At 37.8% G+C, this 24,719-nt stretch overlaps 1 protein-coding gene across 2 annotated transcripts in view; it reads left to right on the forward strand.

The window, feature by feature from the left end:
• Positions 1–24,719, forward strand: part of nherf1b (NHERF family PDZ scaffold protein 1b) — a 41,956-nt gene that overhangs the window by 8,028 nt on the left and 9,209 nt on the right. Inside the window, exons 2-4 of one of the 2 annotated variants that reach the window (XM_079883656.1) lie at positions 7,991–8,113; positions 11,689–11,859; positions 18,961–19,114. In XM_079883656.1, the coding sequence (XP_079739782.1) occupies positions 7,991–8,113; positions 11,689–11,859; positions 18,961–19,114 (448 nt within the window). The remainder of the gene's footprint in view (positions 1–7,990; positions 8,114–11,688; positions 11,860–18,960; positions 19,115–24,719) is intronic. The other variant, XM_079883657.1, reaches the window with a different exon arrangement.

Below are 24,719 nucleotides of genomic sequence, written 5' to 3' on the forward strand. Positions count from 1 at the left end.
AGATGTTGGGTTTTAGACACCACACCCCTCCACGACAACCTAAAGGACCTACCTGAGAGGTGAGACTCGAACCATTGGAGTGCGGTCCCCGAGATGCCCTTTGTCTTTAGGATTGACAGGAAGATCTGGTGGTTAACTGTGTCAAAGGCAGCAGACAGATCCAGCAGGATGAGAACTGAGGATTTGGAAACTGCTCTTGCCAGTCTCAGAGCTTCAATTACCGAGAGCAGGGCAGTCTCAGTTGAGTGTCCACTTTTGAAACCAGACTGGCTGTTGTCCAGGAGGTTGTTCTGTGTAAGAAAGGAAGAGATCTGGTTGAAAACAACTCGTTCTAGTGTCTTTGCGACGAATGGAAGAAGGGATACCGGTCTGTAATTTTCCAGATGTGCTGGATTTAGAGTGGGTTTCTTAAGCAGTGTGGTTACCCGAGCCTGCTTAAATGCTGTGGAAAAAAATTGCAATTATTTGAATTTAAGAGTGCTTTTTTGACCCACTGAAGTAGGACTTAAGTACATCTTTATAAGTAATTTCATAATTACTTCTATTGTAAAAAAAAAAAGGTGCACTTTTAAAATTTTTACTTAAGTGACAGTCATGATGTGTACTCTCTGAGTACACTTAAGTGGCATTTTATTTCATGAATAGTATATTATCTGAAAATACAGTTGTCTAAAAAAATCTTTTAAGATTTAGGGTACACTACAAGTGCACATTCAATACAATTAAGCACACAAAGCTAGAAGAATATCATGGAACTACCAAGTACAAAAAACATACTAGTAGTACTATAGTACTTTCTGGTACCTTTGTGTTATTAAGTTAGAAGTGCACATTTGCTACAGTTACTGTAAGCACACTTCTTTTTCACAAGGGAAGACAGCACCATAAGAAGCACTACAATGCAGAGTGTGATATGATATAAAAGATAATTAAGTAAATAGCTGGTCCCAGAGAGTGTATAGAAAGAAGATGAGGGGGCCATGTATCGAACCCTGAGGTACCCTGAGTGGGTTTATGATGAAATTTAGGCTGTTTTCTCACTGTTTGTGCATTTGAGTCAGAACCATGGTATTCTTGCCTCATCAACTTGAATACTGCCATGAGGCAGACTTAAGAAGAGACAATGCTAGTTTCCCTGTAAAGTGACTCAAAAACGCTAGTGGGAATGTGCCCTTAGACTCTCCTCCCTTCCAGGATACCATGAAAGATCTACCCATGAAGTCGGACTCAAACCAGTCGAGTGGAAGGAGAGTGATAGATTTGCCCCAGATAAGAGGAATAGACTCTGTGCTGTCTGGATTCAGTTAAAGACACAATAGGCCTCAGTTGTGGGACATGTTTGTCTATTCAATAGCTCTGATATCACTCCCGGGAAAGATCAGAAATAAACCACCTGCTACCAGAACAAGAATACAAGATCATTATTGACTTAAGAACACATGCTGTTTGTTTTTGATTTACGTCATCTGTAGTCATGTAGTCTATAGCTGGGCATGCTTGACAGTGAGGTTGATAATTTGCAGGCCATTTAGTCTAATATGGGTGAACTTTGGACCCGACAGGGTGAAATGAAGCTGTGAATGGAAATGTGTTTCACCTTGTTGAAATGTTGTTGTAATTTGACTTATCAAGCCTTGATATCTCTGAACGGATGTGACTTGTGTCATAGAGTCATGAGAGACTATGTGTATATATTTATTGTCAGTGGGTTTACTTGCAAGTGCATTTTAGTAAACTGTTGGTCAAGATTGTTGAATAAGAAAACCCACAGAGAATAGTCATCACAACCCATCTACCATAAATGTCTAGATTATACACCAGTGTTTTCCAACCCTGTTCCTGAGGCACATCCACAGTACACATTATTATGTCTCCCTTATGTTACCCATCCAATTCAGGTTTTAAAGTCAGCTGATGAGTTGAATCAGCTGTTTGTTTAGGAAGAGTTTGAAAAGAGTTTGGTGTGCCTGTTAGCGTGCCTCCAGAAACAGGATTGGGAAATACTGGTAAACCACCACAAATTTTTCCCATTTATTTTCCAAACTGCTTGTTCTAGGGTCGCAGTAATGCTGGAGCCTATCCCAGAGTCACGGGTCTTAGACAGGGAAACACCAGTGTTGTAGTCCAGACAAGACCGGACTTGGACTCAAGTCCATCTCAATTCTGAGTCCAAGACCATATTTTCAGGAATGGTCACTCGTTCTGGACTCTGACTCAAAGAAACTGGTCTCGACTGTTTATAAAAGTATCCAATCCAAATCAAATATATCTAAACCAGCTAATCAAGGTCTTCAGGATTAGAAGAAAATTCCAGGCAGGTGTTATTTGTCAGGTTTAGCTCTTCAGAGAGTAGGGTATTACTGTAATACTGGAGGCTGCAGTTTCAGGACTGCAGTCCTAGGACAGCATTTCTAGGACCCTCTTTTTATGTACTAGCAGTTTATACCATTTTAGAGCACTTACAGTACTATTCTATTATGCATTTTTATTATTCATTTTCAGTAATGATTTAGTTGTTTAATTATTTAAATTTATTTTATATATTGTCCTAACCAACCCCTAACCCCAAAGACAACCTTTGGTAACCCTCTTGAAATATTTAGCCTAATTTGTTTCAATATACACTCACCTAAAGGATTATTAGGAACACCTGTTCAATTTCTCATTAATGCAATTATCTAATCAACCAATCACATGGCAGTTGCTTCAATGCATTTAGGGGTGTGGTCCTGGTCAAGACAATCTCCTGAACTCCAAACTGAATGTCAGAATGGGAAAGAAAGGTGATTTAAGCAATTTTGAGCGTGGCATGGTTGTTGGTGCCAGACGGGCCGGTCTGAGTATTTCACAATCTGCTCAGTTACTGGGATTTTCACGCACAACCATTTCTAGGGTTTACAAAGAATGGTGTGAAAAGGGAAAAACATCCAGTATGCGGCAGTCCTGTGGACGAAAATGCCTTGTTGATGCTAGAGGTCAGAGGAGAATGGGCCGACTGATTCAAGCTGATAGAAGAGCAACTTTGACTGAAATAACCACTCGTTACAACCGAGGTATGCAGCAAAGCATTTGTGAAGCCACAACACGAACATGGATCCATCATGCCTTGTTACCACTGTGCAGGCTGGTGGTGGTGGTGTAATGGTGTGGGGGATGTTTTCTTGGCACACTTTAGGCCCCTTAGTGCCAATTGGGCATCGTTTAAATGCCATGACCTACCTGAGCACGACCTACCTGAGCACCATCAGAATGCTTTCAGCACCTTGTTGAATCAATGCCACGTAGAATTAAGGCAGTTCTGAAGGCGAAAGGGGGTCAAACACAGTATTAGTATGGTGTTCCTAATAATCCTTTAGGTGAGTGTATATGAGGCCCTATATTCTGTTTTTAAATTCAGTTTTGCTGGAAAGAACAACCTTATTTTTTTTATCAAGATATTTTCTGTGTACGTACGACACAAGACTTCCTTTTTTTATTCCACGCCACGGCGCTTCTCATCTAATATGAGGCTTGAAAACGCAAACTTTTGAAAACGGGTTTCAAAGTGCAAGTTTTTGAAAACGACACTGTTATCCCCTCTGTTTAAACTACAAAAACGTGAATTTGTGAAAACGGCGACGTCATGCGCATGCGTATTACGTGTTCAGTCTATAGGCACGTAGTGTTTCTTTATAGTGAAACTTTTTAGTGACATCGCCATCTATTGGCCTGGCACGAATAATACGGGGACAACGTTGTCATCTGTACATGAAAAACGCAAAGGAAAAACTTTTTTTTATTGCAGGAAAATAGTATTGCCAGGAACAAAGGATGTAAACTCTACAGAGAATAGAGAACTTTTTTTTAAAAGTCTGTAAGCAATGTTGGGGTTTCACATTCATTGATGACATGACAGTAGAATTAGATGATTGTTAAACATATCACAGAGTAAACAGCCAGCTAAACACTAGCACTCCTTTGCTAAATGTTTGCCTAGTCAAAGCTGCATAGTTTCGGGTACAGTCATTTGAATATGTATAAGGCTGGTTTCAAGCATTATGATTCACTGTGTCTACTGTGTAGTGTAATGTTCTGAGCAAACTTTAATTGGGTAATCACAAGTCATCAAAGAATCCAGTTCAGTTGTTTATTTTTTATATTTGTAATACATACTACATGTTTACACATTTCAAATAGCCGAGCAAGAGCTATAGGCCTACATTTCTTGTTTATTTCCACTCATCTGCATTTTTGCTAGTGCTGCAATGCATAGCATGAGTTTATGCACAACTGCACATGCATTGTATATAATTATTTTTGAAGTTGTAAATAAAAGTAAGTTTATTGGAGGACATTTTACCAAGAAAATACCAAAATGTCAAAACTTCACATTTAATACAGTGTGTTACTTCATTGTAATTATTGAAATTTAATAGAAATTTCAGACTGAAAATTGTTTCTACACCATTTTTATTTCCAGTGTAGCAGGAAACACACTTCAGCTTTCCGTTGACATCAAATCAGCTGACTCAGTTTACCAAATATGATCTTGCTGTGTCATGAAATTGAAGCCATGAGAACATACTCTAGAATCTGCAGAGATGGCTTTTTTGGCTGCACAAAATATGATCTGCTCTTTGTCTAATTCATTGTAATAATATATAAATGTTGTTACTATACAGTGAGTTAACTTGGCGGTCAGAATATCAGCGCCCTCTAGACAGCTGTTTGCTACATAGGTATTATAAATGCAGTGTTTTTTATACATTTTGGTTCTTCAGTGCTGATGCAGCAAAAAAATAAAAATAAAAATTTGGCTGGTCTGACTAATGTGCATTCGCAATGAATTAGCCAGATCAACCAAATTTGTATTTTTGTTTTTGCTGCATCAGCACTAAAGAACCAAAATGACAAAAAGACAAAACAAAAAGGTAAAGGCGTTTTGTTTCATGATCTTTTTCCATTGTATATTTTTGTGATCTTGCTTAAACAGCTGGTTTCAGATCACAGCACAGCATGCCTGTGGAATTGAGGTCAGGACTCTGATTTGGACACTGTGATATGCAGTCTATGTAATTTTCTCTGTTTATGCACGAACAGAGATTTACTACCATGTTTTGGATCTTTTCTTGGATTTTGACTGTCCCAAACTCAGCTGTGTTTTCAAATATTTAGGCTTTTGACACAATTCATCAGTCCCCAAGTAGTAAAAACAACCCAAATTGCTGTAAGTACTTACTCCCTCCATGTTTCAGAGTTTGTAAGATCTTCTGGCGTTGGCAGCTGCAGTGATTGTGTCGGGTTGGCAGGGCTGATCCCAGGTCAAGGCTGAGGTTGTGTACACAGGATGTTCTTTTGGAGCCAAACCTTGGTTCCTCCCATTTTCTTTTCAATGGTTCCTCCTCACGAGATGGACAGGCTTTTGTGATTGCAGCAGATTCCTCAGATTCCCTGCCCTCTCTGAGATTCCTCCACACGAGACGCACAACACGTCCTCTGTTGCGCTGCTGACAGGCCTGGTGTGAATCCGGGATAGATGTACAGTTGAAGCTGAGCAGTGGGATGAGTCATTTCATTTTGATTAGGGACCTGAACAATGAATCGAGACTGCGATATGGCTTAGTGACATTATCCAATAGCTGCGATTTAATTCAATCAATATATGCGCGACACTGTGTTCATTTGCACTCAAGCTGCTCATGATCTGGTGTTTCGGCATTCACAGTAAATGCTCCAAACTGTGAGTTTGGGTCTCTTATAAAGTGCGTTTGGGAACGCAACATGCACCTACCATTTCACCAGATTTGTATTGAGAGGCGTTTATAATACTGTTGCCAACAAAGAAGAGGCTTGACCCCCTGTTGTTTTCTGCCAAGATAAAAGCTTGATGATTTAATCTTTGAAAATGAAGAAATTAAGAGAAAATGTATATTATTTTTATTAAATACATTTTTTTTTCATTGAACAAGGATAATACCTATGATAACTAAGGTGAAGAGAGTTTTTTTTTTGTTTTTTTTGTTTACTGTTCACTTTATGGTTATTGACCGAGGTAATATAAATAAATAAAAATCAATATCAACGATATTGATATTTTGATGGCCAATGCTGATATCATAGAGAGCAGGATGGTCGATATAATATGTGATATTACATAATTTAATTTAATGATATTACATTGTTCCAATAAAATGTATATTTATGTTACATATTTACTAAATTAGAAATAATTAATTGGAAAAATAGTAATATTCAAAAAATAATTCGATTTTTTAAATTTTTTTTTAAATAAACATATTTATACTTTAGATAGAAACTTCTTTATTCTTTAATCCTATTATAGTATTTTTCCCTCCAGATAAATTAATAGCTAAAAACATGAATATAAAGGGGGGTAAAACACTGTATGCAACAGTGCACTCAGTAATCTGGTAAGTTTGTGCGCACTGTGAATCATATTTTCTCAAATAAAGCCCAGGTAATGCTAATTTTACACACAGTACACAGTGAATATCACATGGTCAGCTGGATTTAGCACAGCATGGACGGAGCATCACACAGAGTACATATGTTTTTATCCAGGCTGCAAAACCCCCCCCCCCAAAAAAAAAGATCGAACAGCTGGATTCGCCAAACTGAATGTTTATTAGACATTCAAAGACCTGTTTAAATGTTATAGATACATATTTGCTGAATGGCGACAGTATATGATAAAGTTTTATAGCAGCCCAATCACTAATCCGTTCACTTTCTTTGTTTATTGGTTCTGTCTAATAATTTCATGGCATTCTCAGTGCTGGCAAAATAAAAGTCTTGGCGCTGTCAAAATAAAAGTCCACTTCCGACACTTATCAGCAAAACAGAAGTACTTTTCAGCTTATGCTGATGATTATAAAATGCCAAATATCAGTTGATATATCGACCTTGGATATATATTGGACGACCACTAGAGTGAACCAAAGTGTGAAAAGACTTAAAGGGATAGTTCGGCCAAAAATGATATTAAACCCATGATTTACTCACCCTCAAGCCGTTCGAGATGCATATGTCAATCTTTTTTCAGACGAACACATTTTCAGTTATTTTAGAAAATGTCTTAGATCTTTCAGTGGTTATAATGTGAAGTTATGGGGTCCACTCCTTCAAGTCCCAAAATGTGCATGCATCCTTCACAAAAGTAATCCATCCGGCTCCAGGGGGATAAACGAAGGCCTTCTGAGGGTAATCCGTGCGGTTTTGTCGTAAAAATATACATATTTAAAACTTTATAAATGAAAATATCTTGCTTCCGGCAATGGTCGACGCGCGTTCGCAGAGATGGATGCCGGCGTATGATGTAGGACGTAGCTTAGGAAGCGTCGTCAATGGTGCAGTATTTTATTTTGCCTATAGGCGGGTCCACAATGCGTGTACACTTTGTCCCGTAGATGGTCTGCTCGCGAGCTTTAACCTTGAGCACGAGCAGATCCGTTTCCTCTCTGGAAACGCGTTCAGTTTTTCCGCTTGCAAATTCCGCCATGTAAATAGCGAATCCGCCATGGCGCGAGCACAACTGGCTTTTAAAGGGAATGGGAGATGAGGCTCTGATTGGTTTATTGCACGTTACGCCCAAAACACACCCATTACTCATTAAGAGAATAGGGACAACCCTTTTAAACATGCGCCGGGTGCACCGACCATTTGCAAATACCAAAAGTGGATTCGGACACGCCCTAAGTGCACTTGTGTGCTTTAGACCATCCGCTTAGATCGTTAAAATAGGGCCCTATATCTTTATCATTATCGTAATAGTTGTGGTGTGCTATTCTTTTACATTTATAACCATTATTAAAACCTCAGTTATAGACATCATTCTTGGCATGAACGGGCCTTAAGAGCTGTTCAAGTCATTATGTGATTAGCACTGGTGTTTTCAATGCGTTTGATCCATAATTACATAATGTAAATATTTGATTGGTTTAATCAAGTGGGCAGAATGATCAGATCCTGTTGTGTTGTAATTTATTTATAGATTGCAGAATTGAGGCGAAATGAGGAGGAAGCAGAAGCAGAGCTATTCGCCAGGGCAGGTTACACCCCTCACAGACTGATTCGTCTCCATGATGTCCTGACTGACGGCGCTGTGATGGAGCGTGTGAGTTGTGCTGTGGTTCAGGGCGGGTGGTGTTTCCGCATTGTTTCTGACATTGGAAAGCAGGTGTGGTCCTCAGGAAGTCCAGCTCTTCCTGCGCTTGAGCCAAACAGAGAGGAAATGCTGCCGTGGCACTGTGTGTAAGAGTGACAATACTGGGAGGATTGGAAATGCTAATCATGTTTTCACTCACTGCTACCGTTGCTTATATTTGCAGTTAGCCAGAACAATCCTCTCAAGGATTGAACTTTTACATGAATAGTGACTCTCCCATCATTGTTTGTGCTACAGATATGAAGAATAATTTGCGTTTGCATCAAACTAAATATGGCGCAGACTCTGAATAATGATAATTGTACCCACCAGGGCTGCGTTTAGCTGTGTTGATCGTAGAGAACATTGGTGGCAATGGTCTTCACAACAAACTTGAAATGTGTGTGTGTTTTTTTGTCATTGTACAGTTCTTTTGGCTAAATACAATCAACAGCAGTTAAAATTAGCAGTTAAAATTATTAACAGTGGTTAAAATTAGCAGTTAAAATTATCAACTGCGGTTAAAATAGATCAAATAGCAGTTTGAATCACTGTCCAAAGCACTATAAAAAGACACAACTTGCTGAACGTAGCGGAAGGGTGTTATTTTCCTGCATGACAATGCACTGAACCGTGTGCCGTCTTAAAACAGTGAGGGGCGGCTCATGATCAGGTGACCTCATCCGGTGCGCCGCCCACTTCCATCGCATTCAGGACAAAGAGAAAACATCCTTCTGTCTGGGTCTATTTCTCTGTCCTGTACAACAACCCTTGTGAAAACGAAGTGTGCTTAGATTGTGCATTTAGTGTCAATCTTAATAATATTTACAAAAATCTGTAGTTGCAGATCATGTAATATTGATCAATGATATATAAGACCACTTAAGTGCACTTAAAGAGAGTTCACTTAAGTTTTATTTTAAAGGTGCATTTTAAATCAGGTTTTCTATAAAGAAGTACACTTGTTTTGATGATGACTAACATACTGCAGCACATGTAAAGCACTCAATTATAATTAAAACTGTAGTGTGTGATTCAATATTACATTTAAAGTTAATATAGATGAAATGTATTAAATTGAAACTTCATCACTAATGTATAAATAGTAAATACAGTAAGTTTCAATGAAATTTTATTTTACTGTACCATAAATGCTTGCCGGTACATTCAGCAGTAACTTTGGCAATATTTCACAGATAATAGAAGTAATTATGAAATTACATATAAAGATGTACTTCAGTCCCACTTATGGTAATTGCTGTAAAAAAGCTCTCTTGAGTTCAGCTAATTTCCTTTTAATATTAATTTGTTTAAAATGTATTAAAACTATAATACATTTAATTTTTTAATTGTAAATTAAAAATTTCTGAAAAAAATTCTAAAAGTGTCTGAAAACATTACATTCAGTTTGTACTTAAAGGGATAGTTCACCCAAAAATTAATCGAATAATTTACTCCCCCTCAAGCCATCCAATGTGTATATGACTTGTATATGTCACTCTTCGACTGGAGCGGCCATTACCGGAAGCCAGTGATTATAGTTTATTAAGTTATAAATATGGATATTTTTCTTACAAAAACACATCGCTTCACTTCAGAAGGCCTTTATTAACCCCTGGAGCCGTATGGATTACTTTTATGATGTACAGATGCTCTTTTTTGGGCATCAAAAACTCAGGCTCTATTCACTCCCATTATAAAGCTTGGAAGAGCCAGAATATTATTTAACATAACTCTGATTGTGTTTGGATGAAAGAAAAGAGTCATATACACCTAGGATTGCTTGAAGGTGAGTAAATGATGCGATACATTTCATTTTTTGGGTGAACTATCCCTTTAAGTACAGTATATTCTTTCAAAATATGTATGTCTGTAATCAGTACTTTAAAAAAAATGCTTAAGTGTTCTTCTGTTTCACAAGGGGAAGGTTCTCAAATGGCAGACATGAATATTAGGTAGTAAGTGTTCTTTTTTGTGCCTAATGCAATATAATTGCTGTCTTAGATTTGTTCAAAGCGGTTACATAAACACAGCCTCTATGTTAAGACTGTCTTAAGAACCAGTCTGACCAACTAGAAGTTAGTCAAGGGATAATCAGTCTAATTTTGGATTCAAATTAGAAAATAAAGAAAAAAATTTGATCACTTAATTTTTACTGTAAGACTAGTCTGAACAGTTTATGCAACCTGCCACAGGTTTTAATGAGGTCTTCTTGGCTTCTGACATTAAGTATACTGTAACTGCTCGGTTTTCTTCAGTTAAATGAAAACAAGACTGAAGTCATTTTATTTGGCTTCCCCCATTTGGTAGAAGGCCTGACCTCTAGTTTAGGACCTCTGCAAGCGAATATCCGCACTCATGTAAAGAACTTGGGTGTTGTTGTTGATTCGGAGTTAAAATTTGACAAACAAATAAACTGTTGTCAGAGCCAGTTTTTTCCAGCTTTGGGGCTTACGTAAATTGAAATGTTTTCTATCTTTTAGTTACCTAGAGACAGTCATCCATAGGGGCTTTCGCACCGGAGGAACATTTTTATAGTTCCTAGAACTATTGGCGGAAGTACCCGGGTTTTGGCGTGTTCGCACCGCAGGAACTGGGAACGATTTTAGTTCTAGGAACTTTACTTTTGCAGGAACTAATTTAGCTCCTACTTCAGAGTCGGGTCTAAACCAGCACTATAGGAACTACCAGTGACGTTACTGTACAATGATTGGCCGAACGCACGTGAAACACCAGCACCCGCCATTTTAAAAAACGGCTGTGTAAACACACAGATTATAACCTATATATATTTACTCCAGAAACTAACTTTACGAACATGGATAACAGTGATAGATCGGCCTCTTAACCTTTACGCTGAGGGGAAAATCCAATGCAACTTTGAGGAGACCAGGAGAAACATGATCATGTATTTCTGCTCAGCAACACTGGACATCAACCACACGGCATACACTAATACCTTTTCATTACGGTCTACTTTCTATGTATAACAGTTGTATCTAATAACGTATTAGACAGGACTGTTAGACAGATCGTAAACTAATGAACACGGAGAATGCAAGCACTTTGTGGCTCTGGCTGGCGTTCTCAGCGCCGTCAAAATAAAAGTCATTTGCCCCTAAGCTGTGGAATTCGCCACCTCAATCTGTTATCTGTTATCTGCTATCTTCTTCTTTATCTGCATTTCAGTCATCTATGAAAATGTATCTTTTTGCTCAGGCCTATTCATAGTTTTGGATATGTTAGTCTTAGTGAGTAAAATTCTTAGTCTTGATTTTAAAATGGTTTAAGTTGCTAATTTAAATTTGTAAACTCTGTATTTTTGTGTGACTGTTATTTTTATCGTGATTTTGTGAAGCACCTTGGTCAGCAGAAATGTTGTTTTAAGGTGCTATATAAATAAAAGTGACCTTGACCTTGACCTTGCTCTTTAAGATAAGACTATATTCTAAAAGATGAAAGGCACAGACATTCTGACGCCCAACTTCCTGCGTTCCAGTGGCACCCGCTCGCTTATGTTTCATTGTGCTGTGTTTGTCCTGCAGGACTTGAAGCCCCAGCTCAGACCACGGTTCTGTGCCATCAAGAAAGGCTCCAATGGCTTCGGCTTTAACCTGCACAGCGAGAAGTCCAGACCCGGCCAGTACATCAGAGCTGTAGATGAGGACTCGCCGGCACAGAGGTCCGGCCTAAAACCCAAAGACCGGATAATACAGGTACAAGACACACTTTCTCAAGTCTCGCTTTAAGTGCACTTATGTGATCTTTTATTTCATTTATATTATATTATCTACAAGTACAGCTTTTTTAAAATATAAACATATTTTACTAAAGGTTACATGGTATATATTATACACTAAACACATTTAAAATACATTAACAAATGTAATTTTGGACAACACACTTCAAGTGAAATTAAAATAAATTATTTTACATGTGCTTTAGTATATTAGTCCATACATCAAAATATGTGTACTTCTTTAAAGCACTACAAAAACATTTGCTGTGTTTTAAAATGTGCGTTCATGTAAAACTTAAATAGACATTATTAAAAAGTGTATTTAAAAAAAATTACACTTAAGTGTGTTAAGAAACATGAACGTGTGCTCTTTTTAAGTGCACTTAAGTGTGTTAAGAAACATAAACTTGTGTTCTTTTTAATGCACTTAAGTGTGTTAAGAAACATGAATGTGTGCTCTTTTCAAGTGCACTTAAGTGTTAAGAAACATGAACGTGTGTTCTGTTTAAGTGCACTTAAGTGTGTTAAGAAACATGAACGTGTGCTCTGTTTAAGTGCACTTAAGTGTGTTAAGAAACATGAATGTGTGCTCTTTTTAAGTGCACTTAAGTGTTAAGAAACATGAACGTGTGTTCTGTTTAAGTGCACTTAAGTGTGTTAAGAAACATGAACGTGTGTTCTGTTTAAGTGCACTTAAGTGTGTTAAGAAACATGAACGTGTGCTCTGTTTAAGTGCACTTAAGTGTGTTAAGAAACATGAATGTGTGTTCTGTTTAAGTGCACTTAAGTGGCCTTTAATTTTAGTAGTACTATATTATCTAAAAGTACACTTTTTAAAAAGATTTAAAGTGTACTAAAAGTACACATTCAATACAATTAAGCACACTTATTTTTCACAATGGCATGGTTTTACAAAATAACTTTGGTGAGAAAAGTCTTTGGTGTTTGAATAAAACATGATAGATTTATTCTTTTCCAAGTATAGTGTTATTATGAGTGTTCCTGGAAGGGAAATTTGTACATTGTGCCACTTTTTTTTTTAAGCGTATCCTGTTTGAGAACAGAGAAGCAGAGACAAATAAGACAGAAGTGGAACATGGGCAAGAGCCCTGGAATCGAGCACATCACCCTCATGAACATTAGAGAGTCAAGCAAGAAGCCATGAGCAATACTCAATAATCATACTACTACTATACTGAAATCTGAGACTCTGCTTGTGTTCTTGTGCGTGTACTGTGTTGGATACACCATACCAGTCTGAATTTATGTGAATTTATGTCAGGGCTCCAGACTGTCTAAATACAAAAATGTGAAGTAACTTGAGGATTACCCACCTTTTTTCGATTAAACATTGCTATAAACAATACTTAGGATGTCATAGCATAATGAACAGTGCAGCACTGACCAGTTTCAAAGCACAATGTGACAGTAGCACCTCAATGCAGTCCACAAGATCCAGGGGGCGGGGTTGGATCCAGATCTAAGGGGTGGAGATTGGTAGGTTTAGGGTTGGGTTTAGGGATCAGGATCCAACTCCTCCCCCTGGATTTCGTGTTCTGCGGTGAGGACCATCTCCAGTGTGACGTAAACTACATCCCTTTTTTTCCCTATTAGACCCTCAAATTAAACAAGGGTTTAAAGGGCACCTATTATGCAAAATTCACTTTTACATGGTGTTTGAACATAAATGTGTGTTGGCAGTGTGTGAGCAAAACCACCCTAGAATGATAAAAATCCACCCAGTAGTTTTTTTACTATCTCAATAAATCATAAGCACTATCTCAGAACACCCTGTTCTAGATTTACCTCATTGTGACGTAGAAATGAGCTAAGCCCCACCGACGTGATTTGATTGACATCTGGTTTTGGCATAGACCCCGCCCTCGGTGATCTGCATCCTCCATTGTTTCAACGACAGCCGGTAATGTCTCCTAAGAAGTGTGTTGTGGGATGTAAGAATGGACATACTAGTCTTCACTGACATCAGAGCCACTGAAAACACAGCGGATGGATTTTATTTATGAAGAAAAGGCGCCACTTAAACTTCCTAAATACGAGATTCATTTTCTGACTGACTGTTTAGTGAACGAGGGTCAAAGTTAATCCTCAAGTGTGGATCGTTGCCTACTGTTCGCGATCCAACGTCACCTCCAGAAGAAGTAAGTGTATTTTATGATTTTTGAGCAAATAGTCATTTCAATCGATGTCAGCCAGTTCAACAACAAATGCGTCTAAAGCTATTTATTGTCGTCGTCATAGGATGTCTCAACCGGTCTCAACAAACAACGTCAGACAGTTTTATGTCACGTAGGCATTTTTTTTGCAGCATTTACAAATGTAAATAAATTAAGGTCTGCTCTATCTCCATAGACAGTAGGCTCCCAGTAGGCTCCCTCCCCATAAGAAATAAATAAAAAAATTCGTTTGTACTTAGCAAACGTTATCACAGTAGTGTGTGTGTGTGTGTGTGTGTGTGTAGTTTCAAAAAATTGCGCGAACGTTATCACAGTTCGCGTGTGTGTGTGTGTGTGTGTAGTTTCAAAAAATTGCGCGAACGTTATCACAGTTCGCGCGTGTGTGTGTGTGTGTGTGTGTGTGTGTGTGTGTGTTGCACATCCATAATGGCAAAAGGGACGCGATTAAAACTTTGTAAGTACATAAATGTATCAAATAACCATAGTATTATTATTATATTAAAATAGTCTGGTTCAGTGATTGCTGAACCCCTCCACCTCCCCAGCTCCACCTGCCCAGATCAGCTACGGGATTTATGTATGTCTATTTATGCAGCAACAGCAGGATATCTTGCTTGCTCACAGCAGTGTGTCTGTGTATCTATTAACAGTAGCAAGTCCATACTTGAGCATGGATATCAGATCTAGTCCGGCAAGACCAAATACATGAACAATTGCCATGTTCATTAAGATACTAAAATTATTTTGAGAACTGCCTTTAAAGATAGCCTACTGAATGTACTCTAATTGAAACCTACAGATGCGTATAGACAACATGTAATACACTTAAATGTGTTCTTTTCAGTTAAGCAGAATCACATGAACAAGTGCTCTGTTTCTGCTTAACTGAAAAGAAAACATGTGACATGTGACATGAACAGCCCAGCAAACACAACTACTGTAAAAAATTGTTTAATATTAAGAAACTTATATTTTAAACACAGTATTGTTAATATTATCTATTTTTTGCTCTATTGCTCCACAGCAGAACTGTTGTTTGGCTTCGAGCAACACAGTGTGTGTTTCGTTCCCAAATGCATTCAAATGCTTATACGTAATAATCCTGTAGAAAATGTACATGATACTAAAAATAAAGAAAGAGTAGGTGTATGTTTCTGGAGGTTTTTCTCTGTCCGGTTCTTGTGTGAGATGTAATTCTTGAGTCTGGCCGCTCCATCCGGAGCGAGAGCCACGGAAAGGCCACCAGTGAACGAGTGAAGGGAGGGAAGGAAGCAGAGGGATGGAGGGGTCTTTGTTGTCCCAGAGGGGCCTCCAGGCCTCCTCCTGCGAGCCGGGCTCTTTGTGTTGGACAGGCAGCTATTGTTCCTGCTGAGCGCACATTGTCCGTTTCCTCTCTGGGACTGAGCTCCACTAACAGACACACCCTCATTCCACATATAGACCCACAGGCGGACCGATCTGTTCCCACCTAAACTCATTTCAACATTCCTTTATCACAATTGATCACAATAACACAAATTGAAAGATACTGTCTTGAAGAAAAGGGTCTATATGGAACCTTAAAGGGTTCTGTCAGGTGCAACATTTTCTATATTCAAGATCATAGGATCATTTTAAAGATTTAGTGTAAATTATAACATTGACAGCTAGTGGTTGATATGGGTACTGCAGTCCAAATTAAAAACACAGTTGTGTCCACCGCCCTCCTCCTCGACATTCATGCGGGTTGCCAGATGGAGGAAATAATGCAATTGACAATGGAAGGTGACAAGCCTCTTATCCGCATTTTAATATGCCTCTGGTCATAGAGATTTCTAGATGGATGACGAGGCTTTTAGGTGGGGTTGAATCGGCGATCTCTGACCCAGTTTGTTTGCCGGCTTCCATCGCTGTAATACACTGTGTTTTCCACCAACTGGCAACCTGGGGTGTCGAAATACTATTGGGTAAACTGGCAGCTGGTGGAAGCACACAGATCAAATTAAAAACAGACATTCCGAAACAGAACGCACATTTCAAAGTCGAATAACGGGATTTAGCATTGTTTTTCGGAGAAACAAGTGTGAACTTAGCATGTTTCATAAATATCTGCAAACATAATATGGTATTTTAGTGCTTTAGTACAGTCAAAAAAATGACTTGCAACCCTTTAATGTTGTTTTAACAGCTCATAAACTAGATATTTAATACAAAAATTAAATATCTCTATAAACATGTCAGTGTTATGCTGTCATTTCTCACATTTCTTCTTATCATTTTTTTTTTTTCCAAAAGGGAGTTTTGACAGTGATGCCATAGAAAAAAGTGAACAGTGAACAGTTCTTAAAAGAACTCTGTTTTCATAGTGTGAAGAACATTTTAATAAACTTTTTCCCATAACAGAATTTTTAAACGCATCAACCCTTTTTGGCATAAAGGGTTCTTTAAAATTCTTTAAAAGAGACAATAACCCAAGGGTTCTAACTAGAACCCAATCAAACCTCCTTTTTTTAAAGTGTAATACGTACTATTAAAGTTTGGCAGTATGAATCACCTTGTACTTTCTTTGTGTTTCAAAGAGGAAAGAAAATATTAGGTCAGAGAAACCAAACGATGAGTAAAGAATGACCGAATTTCCATTTTTGTGTTCACTTTTTCCTTTAAATGCCACTTGAAATGAAACATACGTTGATTTCTCTCCCATATTCATATTTTATGAATAATAAATCAGTATTTATGAATATTTCATATTGTTAAATATTAAATAATAAATATTTCAAATCACAATCTTCTTCCAAATCTATGGGATCCTGTCAGATTTGCCCTTGACATTCCTCCCCGTTCGGTTCACACAAACGCCTCTCGTGGGTTTTTTGGCAAACGTGTAATGCATGAAGACACAGGATATCCTTCCCTCGGACAGCAGGAAAGGAGACTGATAATGTTGAAAAATGAATTCTAGCTTTGATAAACACTTTCTTTGTTGGAACAATGAAGATGTGAATAATACATCTAAAAATAGATTTCAGGGTGACGCCAAGAAGTAAGTGTTGTCTTATTTTGAGCAGCGGTTATCCTGAATACTGAAATCTCTGTTGTAGAGTAGAGTTGCATACATACTTCTACATACTGTATACTGTGCATAATATGCAATTTGTCTGTACGCATGGAATATCCAGATGCCTTACTATGTGCAGTATACAAAAGAGCGCTACATTAAAGCCTGTATGAAACTTCGTTCTCAGTTTTCTTCCATAATGTGACTTATTCTGGAGGAGTAGGGGATGGAAAATTTAAAGGCTTGGAGACGTTGTTTCAGATGATGAGCTCATTGTTGTTTTAAATATTAAAAAAATATGTATTTACAATATTCTTTTCTTTGCAATAATGTGCAGTGATGAATTGAGCACATAGATCCATTTTGATTTGATGTTACATACTGTATGCACATAATGACTTGATTTGTAACTTGAATGTGCGAGACTTCCGGTGCCACTTCAAACTGTCCGTGGACAGTCCGTGGCTGCTCATTGGCTGCAGCATCTTTTTTCTTTCTTTTTTTTTTTTTTGCACACAGTGCAAATCAATCAATCACTCCTTTACGACTGGCTGTCTGCACATTCACTGTCCTCGCGGCTGCTGCAACTTGCGCCCTCTTCATCTAGGCCTACTCTATAAAACAAAAAGGAGCAAGTTGCAGCAGCCGCGAGGACAGTGAATGTGCAGGCAGCCAGTCGTAAAGGAGTGAGTGATTGGTCGCGGCACTGTGACCAGACCTAATGTCTGATGTCGGGTTACACAAAGCAAATCATCTACTTAATTATTTAGTTTTCTTATTTAATGACTGACAATTTGGTTGTGATAATACTTTTGGCATAAGGCTTATTAGCATTAGGCTATAGCCTGAAAGGTCTGATTTACGCACTCTCATTGTTTTTTTTTTTCCACAATGACATTTGAGTTCATGATTTTAATGTTGTTTTTTTGTGACTAATGACAGACTGTTGATATTTGAATAACAATATATTTTATTATAGGCTATGTAGTCTAATATCATAGCCTACCCCCAAACAAACAAAGGGTTTGTTCATACCAAAATTAAATTTCTGTCATTAATTACTCACGCTCATGTCGTTCCAAACCTGTGAGACCTTCGTTCATCTTCAGAACACAAATTAAGATATTTTTAGATGAAATCTGAGAAGTTTCTGAACCAGCCATAGGAAGCAACATCGTTGCTCCTTTTAAGGCCCAGAAAGGTAGTAAAGACATCATTAAAATAGTTCATGTGAGAGCATGTTATGAAGCGACGAGAGTACTTTCTGTGTGCAAAAATACAAACAAAAATAACAACTTTATTCAACAATCTCTTCTCTTCCACATAATTCTCCAACGCTGTTGACGTAGTGTAAACAGTGCAGCGCTTCCAGGGTCTACGTCAGAACGCCGGCTCATTATTGGCCAGCTCCTGCTTCAAACGCATATGTCGAGGTGATCACATGATCAGCGTCGGCCAATAGTGAGCCGGCGTTCTGACGTAGATCCCGGAAGCGCTGCACTGTTTACACTACTTCAACAGCGTTGGAGAATGACGTGGAAGAGATTGTTGAATAACTATCGCTTCATAACATTAAGGTTGAACCCCTGTAGTCACATGGACTATTTTAATGATGTCTTTACTACCTTTCTGGGCCTTGAAAGTTGCAATGACGTTGCTGCCTATGGCTGGTTCAGAAACCTCTCGGATTTCATCAAAAAATATTTTCACGGGTTTGGAACGACATGAGGCTGAGTAATTATTGACACAAATTTCACGGCAGAAATGTTTTAGGTAAACTGTCCCTTTAAGTGTGAGTCTGTGACTGGTGCATGTGAATGTCTTCTGATGTGCTGTTTGTCCTCAGGTGAACGAGGTTTCAGTGGATGGGAAGCAGCATGCAGATGTGGTGGCTGCTATTAAAGCCGGGGGTGATAACACCACACTCTTGGTCGTAGATCCAGAAACAGATGCTTTCTTCAAGAAGTGTCGAGTGACGCCCACTGCAGAACACCTCACAGGTACATCATACACAAAACATGAAGTCAGGTTTCCAGCAGCTGTAACTCTCCATGGCATCCCTCTAGGTGGCGTCTGAGCAGGGGTCACTCAGGCAAGCGTGTCTCTGTCTCTCGCTGCGCTGGTTTTGGGTTTCCTATTAAGCAATTTAGTTTGTCCGTCTTGTTTTGTTACCCCGTGCCAACAGTCTGCAACAGTGCCAAATGCAGCCATGGAAACTGTGTGTTTGTGTGTGTGTGTGTGTGTTTGACACAACTAGATTAGTCATGAGTGAGTGGAGACACAATGTTTACTCGTTTTATTTACCAAGCAAGTTGTTGGCGTCAGCACTAGTGGAAACTCTCCTTAGCTGCTATCACTGCTTATCAGTTTGAGTAAACATCTGTTTGAGGAAAAATGGCAGGATTGACCAGATGAAGGCTTTTAGACGTCCCAGGTGCTGCTGTTCTCAGCGAGGCTCGTTTAATACTCACGATCAGTCTGTTTTCTGCCAGAATCACTGCGTTTCGATTTGAATAGCTCTTTTCTGTGAGGCCGTGGGATTAGCTGTCAACAGGGACAGAAGACTGGGAGCACTAGCTAACAACTAGCAACCCAGCTAACAGGGAACGTTCTCATAACTCTGGCTAACGTTCTGGCAAGATTCTCTCAAAGTAATGAACAAACATTCTTCCAGTAACGTTAAAAGAGTGTTTGTTCAATATTATCTGGTCTTTAATAATGTTCTCAAAAGGTTAGCACAAACACGTTATTTCTGGATTGTTTGTTGAAGTTTTTTAAATGTCTTCATTCTTTGAACGTCCTTCAAATGTTAAAGTCCCCTTGTGGTGAGAATCAAGTTTTTAATGTTGTTTATAAGTCTATTCGGGGCTCATTTGCATATTCATGGATGCGCGTATACTAAATGAGGCAAGGGTGTAGAGTTACATTCAAGCTATTTTAAGGCATGAGTTTTAAGGGATCAAATTTAATAATGAGACATTTGGCACCGAGGCTTTGAAGCTTGTATCAAAAAAACGAAACATTTCACATAGAGTGGTTCAGGTATGACGTAAAGCGAGTTAGCATTTTAGCACTCCCGGTTCCATCGTCCTGAAGTCAATGGGTTTTTTGAATGGGATTTTGGTTAAATGGCTGAAAAAAGGTCTGTGTTTAACACAAGCTCAAGACACTTTCACGTTTTATTCTACGACATAAAATACATCAGTATTACCCCTCTCGTGATTTTTTTTAAGCTGTTACATGTCTCGAATAAGGCGGTTGCTAACAAATGGCTAAATGGGACTACAGAGGCGGTCGAGGAGATTAAATGTCATCACGCCGAACAGGTAAACTCAGTCCTCGTTCTGCTCATAATTGTGCTCTTATAAACCAGTCTAAGTCTAAGTCTAAGTCTATGTTTTTAGATAAAAACTGAAAGAGTTGTCGGAAGCTCAGTGATGGTGATGTTCATTTATAGCCTACCTTTAGCTTTTTACTTATGTCATCGTAATGAATCAGCTGCAAGGAACGTGAAATGTAATGCTTAGCCTGTTACTGAAATGTGACTATTTGTCAGATTATTTGGTGGGTTAATGCTGCGCAGTTTTACACATTTAAAACAATCGTACTACAAGTACATTTGAACAAACCCACAGAATTTGCAAGTAATGGCTCAATATTTTTGTGCAACACATATTTAATTTCACTGCCTGCCATAGACTTAGTCACCAGACTTGATAAAACGCGTTACTGAAGTACAAACAAAGTGCAATATAACTGTATGGGCCCTTAAAGGGAATGTGAGATGTCGCTTTGATTGGTTTATTTCACGTTACGCCCAAACCACACCTATGAATAATGAAGCTACTTCAGACCAACCCATTTTAGATTTGCGTCGGGCGCAAGAGTCATTTATCCCGCCGGTATAATAGCAACAGTGCTCAAGATCCGCCCACAAAGTTTGATACTTGCGTTTCAGATCGTTAAAATAGGGCCCTATGTGTAATAAATTTGCTTACCTGACTTTTAAAATGCTTGCGAGAGCAGTGTCTCTGTCAAGTCCAAGTTTGTCGTGAGCTCTCTCCATTTCGAAAACACCACGCCGATATTGAACCTTGTTTTATTTCTCCGTTTGTCCCAAAGCCTGGTCGCCTCAGTTGTTCTCTGGTATGTGACAATGACAAGGGACGAGCCATTATTTAAAACTGTGTATTTCTATAAATTTGTTTATTACTTTTTTTACTTAAGTTTGTCATGAAACTAAAGAAAAAGCAGTTAAAACCACTTTAATGCAGTCATTTGACTGTCATTAAAACAGACATGTTTGTCTGCCTTTTCATCAATCTATTTATCAATGCATCAAATCAAATCAATGCATCAAATCTTTATCAAATCAATTTATAATTTTATGAAAACACCTGCAATTGCTGAAAGAGAAATAAACTAGCAAAAGTCAAGGGTCAAGAGACACTGATCACCATAATGACGACCTCAAACATTTTCAACCAAACATCAACTAACATCTAAACCTCTGTTATTTCTCCATAAGAACTTCTGTAGATATATGACAGAAATCAAATTAGTAATAACTTTAAAAGTGAAGCTGGTAATGCTGTTTGTGGAGTTGTTTAATCCTCCTCTGCTGAGATCTTGAGAGATTTAATGTTCTACTTTTATCTTCAGTTGATTTCATCTACAGTAAGACTGTGTCTGGAAGTCAGTTTTAGTTTCTGTTCTTGTTGTTTCTCTTTCCTTCAGTGATTCTGCTTGTTAACAGCAGGTGTTCGAATGTTTCAGGAACATCATACTAACCTTTAAATGATATTCTATTTACATTATGGAAACTGGACATTTTTATGTTCTTGGAATGTTACAAATCAACATTCCTAGAATGTTGAGTTGTTAGTAAAAATTAAGTTGAAAGAATGTTTTAGGAACATCATGCTAATCTTTTAAAAAACGTTCCACTAACATCATGAAAACTGGACATTTTAACGTGTCCATAACCAAAACAGAATGTTTGGAAAACTTGTAAAATTTGTTAGCTGGGTAGTTCCATGAAGAACCTTCAACATCCATGGAATCTTTCTATTACACAAATGTAATCTCGCACTCGATCGGCCCAAAGTCCGGCATCCGATCAGCGCGGAAGGTCTTTACGTGTTATTGTCTTTTTCTCGAGGCAAAGTATTTTTTGATTAAATGCAATACATTTGAATTTGTATTCTCTCGTTATTTTATCTGACTCCATAAATGAAAAGTTTTTAATGATATCTGTGCATCATTAAATGTGAGTGAATGTTTGACTATTCCTTTTAACTCTTTAATGAAAATAATGCCAAAGTCAGTTAGAATAATCAAATTATTATGTCAGGTAAATATATCATGCCAATTTCATAATCAATTCAAAGATAATCGATACAAAACATCAAATGCTCTGGAATAAAGAGAAGAGATGCAAACCCAACATTAAGATACATGATGCTAAGAGTTTACTCTTAAGTAAGAGTCACTCTTAGCATCATGGGCCAGAGCCCTTTGCTGCATTCCATTATATAGACAGACCTCTTTCACATGGAAACATGTGCTAACAATGGAAATTTGCATTCAGAGGTTACACCTTTTGGGGGTATGAGACCATTTTTCTAGAGACCACCTTCCTTTGTGTGCCAGGTATCCCTAAACTCTTAAAAACCTTACTACCTTTTGTTTTACTTATTTGGAAATGAGACATTTGTACCAGTCGCACTGAGACATTTCAAATGATACCAAACATGTACAATACTCGATGATAATCATTCACATTAAACTATGTATTTTCTTGGGTGAATTCAGGTGATCTGAGTATGAGAGAGATAGGGTGAGGGATGAGGGAATGAAATGTTAATTTTCAGCAAGATCCTGTCTTCTCAGGGTCTGGTCGCTCCTCAACCAGACTGTCCGGCATTTTCTAATTTCTCAAGTCTTACACAAACGATTCTTAATTGTTGAAAAAGGTTAATCAGATTATTAAAATATTGTGTGTTTTTTAAGAACTGTTCACTGAAAGATTCTTTGTGGAGCCCAAAATGGTCCTTCTATGGCATGGGTTTTTCAGATTGTAGGATTCTGTTCTCTACACAGTCGTACATTCAGCTGTTTTCTCTTCTCTTTCGCACCCAGTTGCACTGCTCTGTCTGAGCACACACACACACACACTCTGTCTCTCTCTGCTGCCTGTCAGCCAAATTTGGAAGGAGGATTTGTGTGGTTTCCAAGGTGCTGTTCTGGAGTGGCTCTCAGATTGCCGTATTGGGACTGAAGGGCATTTGAAGTGTCCAAACAGCCAGTGATGTGTGCTTTGTGCCGATCAGGGGCCAGATGGATCAGTGTTATCATTCCTTCCCTGCAGTTTTCTGCCACTCATATATCCTTCAGACGGCGGTAGAAAGATAGAGATTTAGAGACAAGAAGGCGGTAAGGGTGTCAGGATTATTTTCCACTTCTTTTATCTGCCTTACTGCTTTACTCTTCTTCCTAGAAACGCTTTGGAAAGAATGGCTGGTGGTAGGAACATCTTTTTGTTGGAACCAAAACATATTTAATGTGACATAAGTACGAAGTAATGTATATGTTTTCATAATCCAATCACTTAATTACTTTACAAAGTACGAAGTAATGTATATGTTTTCATAATCCAATCACTTAATTACTTTACAAATGAAATGTACTCATGATGATCACATTTCTTTTAATTCAGCAAATTTTGACACTTCAAATTTAAATAGTAGTATAATTTCGACTTGTCCTCCATTGTATAAGAAAACGGCTAATGTGTTTACAGTAAAAGACTATTACAGTTGTGGCCTATCAGGCAAGTGTACAGCACCACAAATACATTTTTTTAAACTCGCATTTTGGTTTAAACTCATTTTTACAGAGAAAATAAAAATGTATACATTCACACCAAATTAATATTTTTATAGTTTTACTGAAAAAAAGTATTTTTTCTTAAAAATAAAGGCAATTGTCATGATTTTCATGTGCAAAAATGTAATTTTAACCTGAGATGTTCATTAAAAAAAAAAAAAAATCTGAATTTTTTTTTATCTCAGAGTTGGGGAAATAAATGTATTTTTACAGAGAAAATGCAGTAAAACTTAACAACAATTTCACTTTAAAAAAATATTTAAACCGCTAACGTCCCCTAAAAATACAGATATTCAGACCACTGAAAAGGGCCTTCTTCCTTAAATAAAGGTAAATGTTATGAAGTTTAACCTGAGAGATCCATAAATATACATAAATATAATTAAGGGATTATTGAGCATTAGTAAAGACACCTGATGATAACAAACAGAATCATTGAAGGAAAAAGGAACAACAAGAACAGAAAACAAGATTATTTTTCTTACCCCATTGGCAGATAATTTTGTTTGATTTAAGCAAAAACTAACTTTATTTATTTATTTCTTCTTCAGAAAACTAGACCTCAATTCTAATGTCATTTTACTTGTCTAGTAAATGCATCTTGTTTTAAGTTTATATATATATTTAGACTGGAAAGAAGACAAAAATACTAGAAGATTTTTGCAGTGTACATTTGAATGTTTCCTCATCATTACCTACAATCACGGCCTGTGTTAT

Source organism: Squalius cephalus (assembly GCF_949319135.1).
Source record: "Squalius cephalus genome assembly, chromosome: 1".
Lineage (NCBI taxonomy): Eukaryota > Metazoa > Chordata > Actinopteri > Cypriniformes > Leuciscidae > Squalius > Squalius cephalus.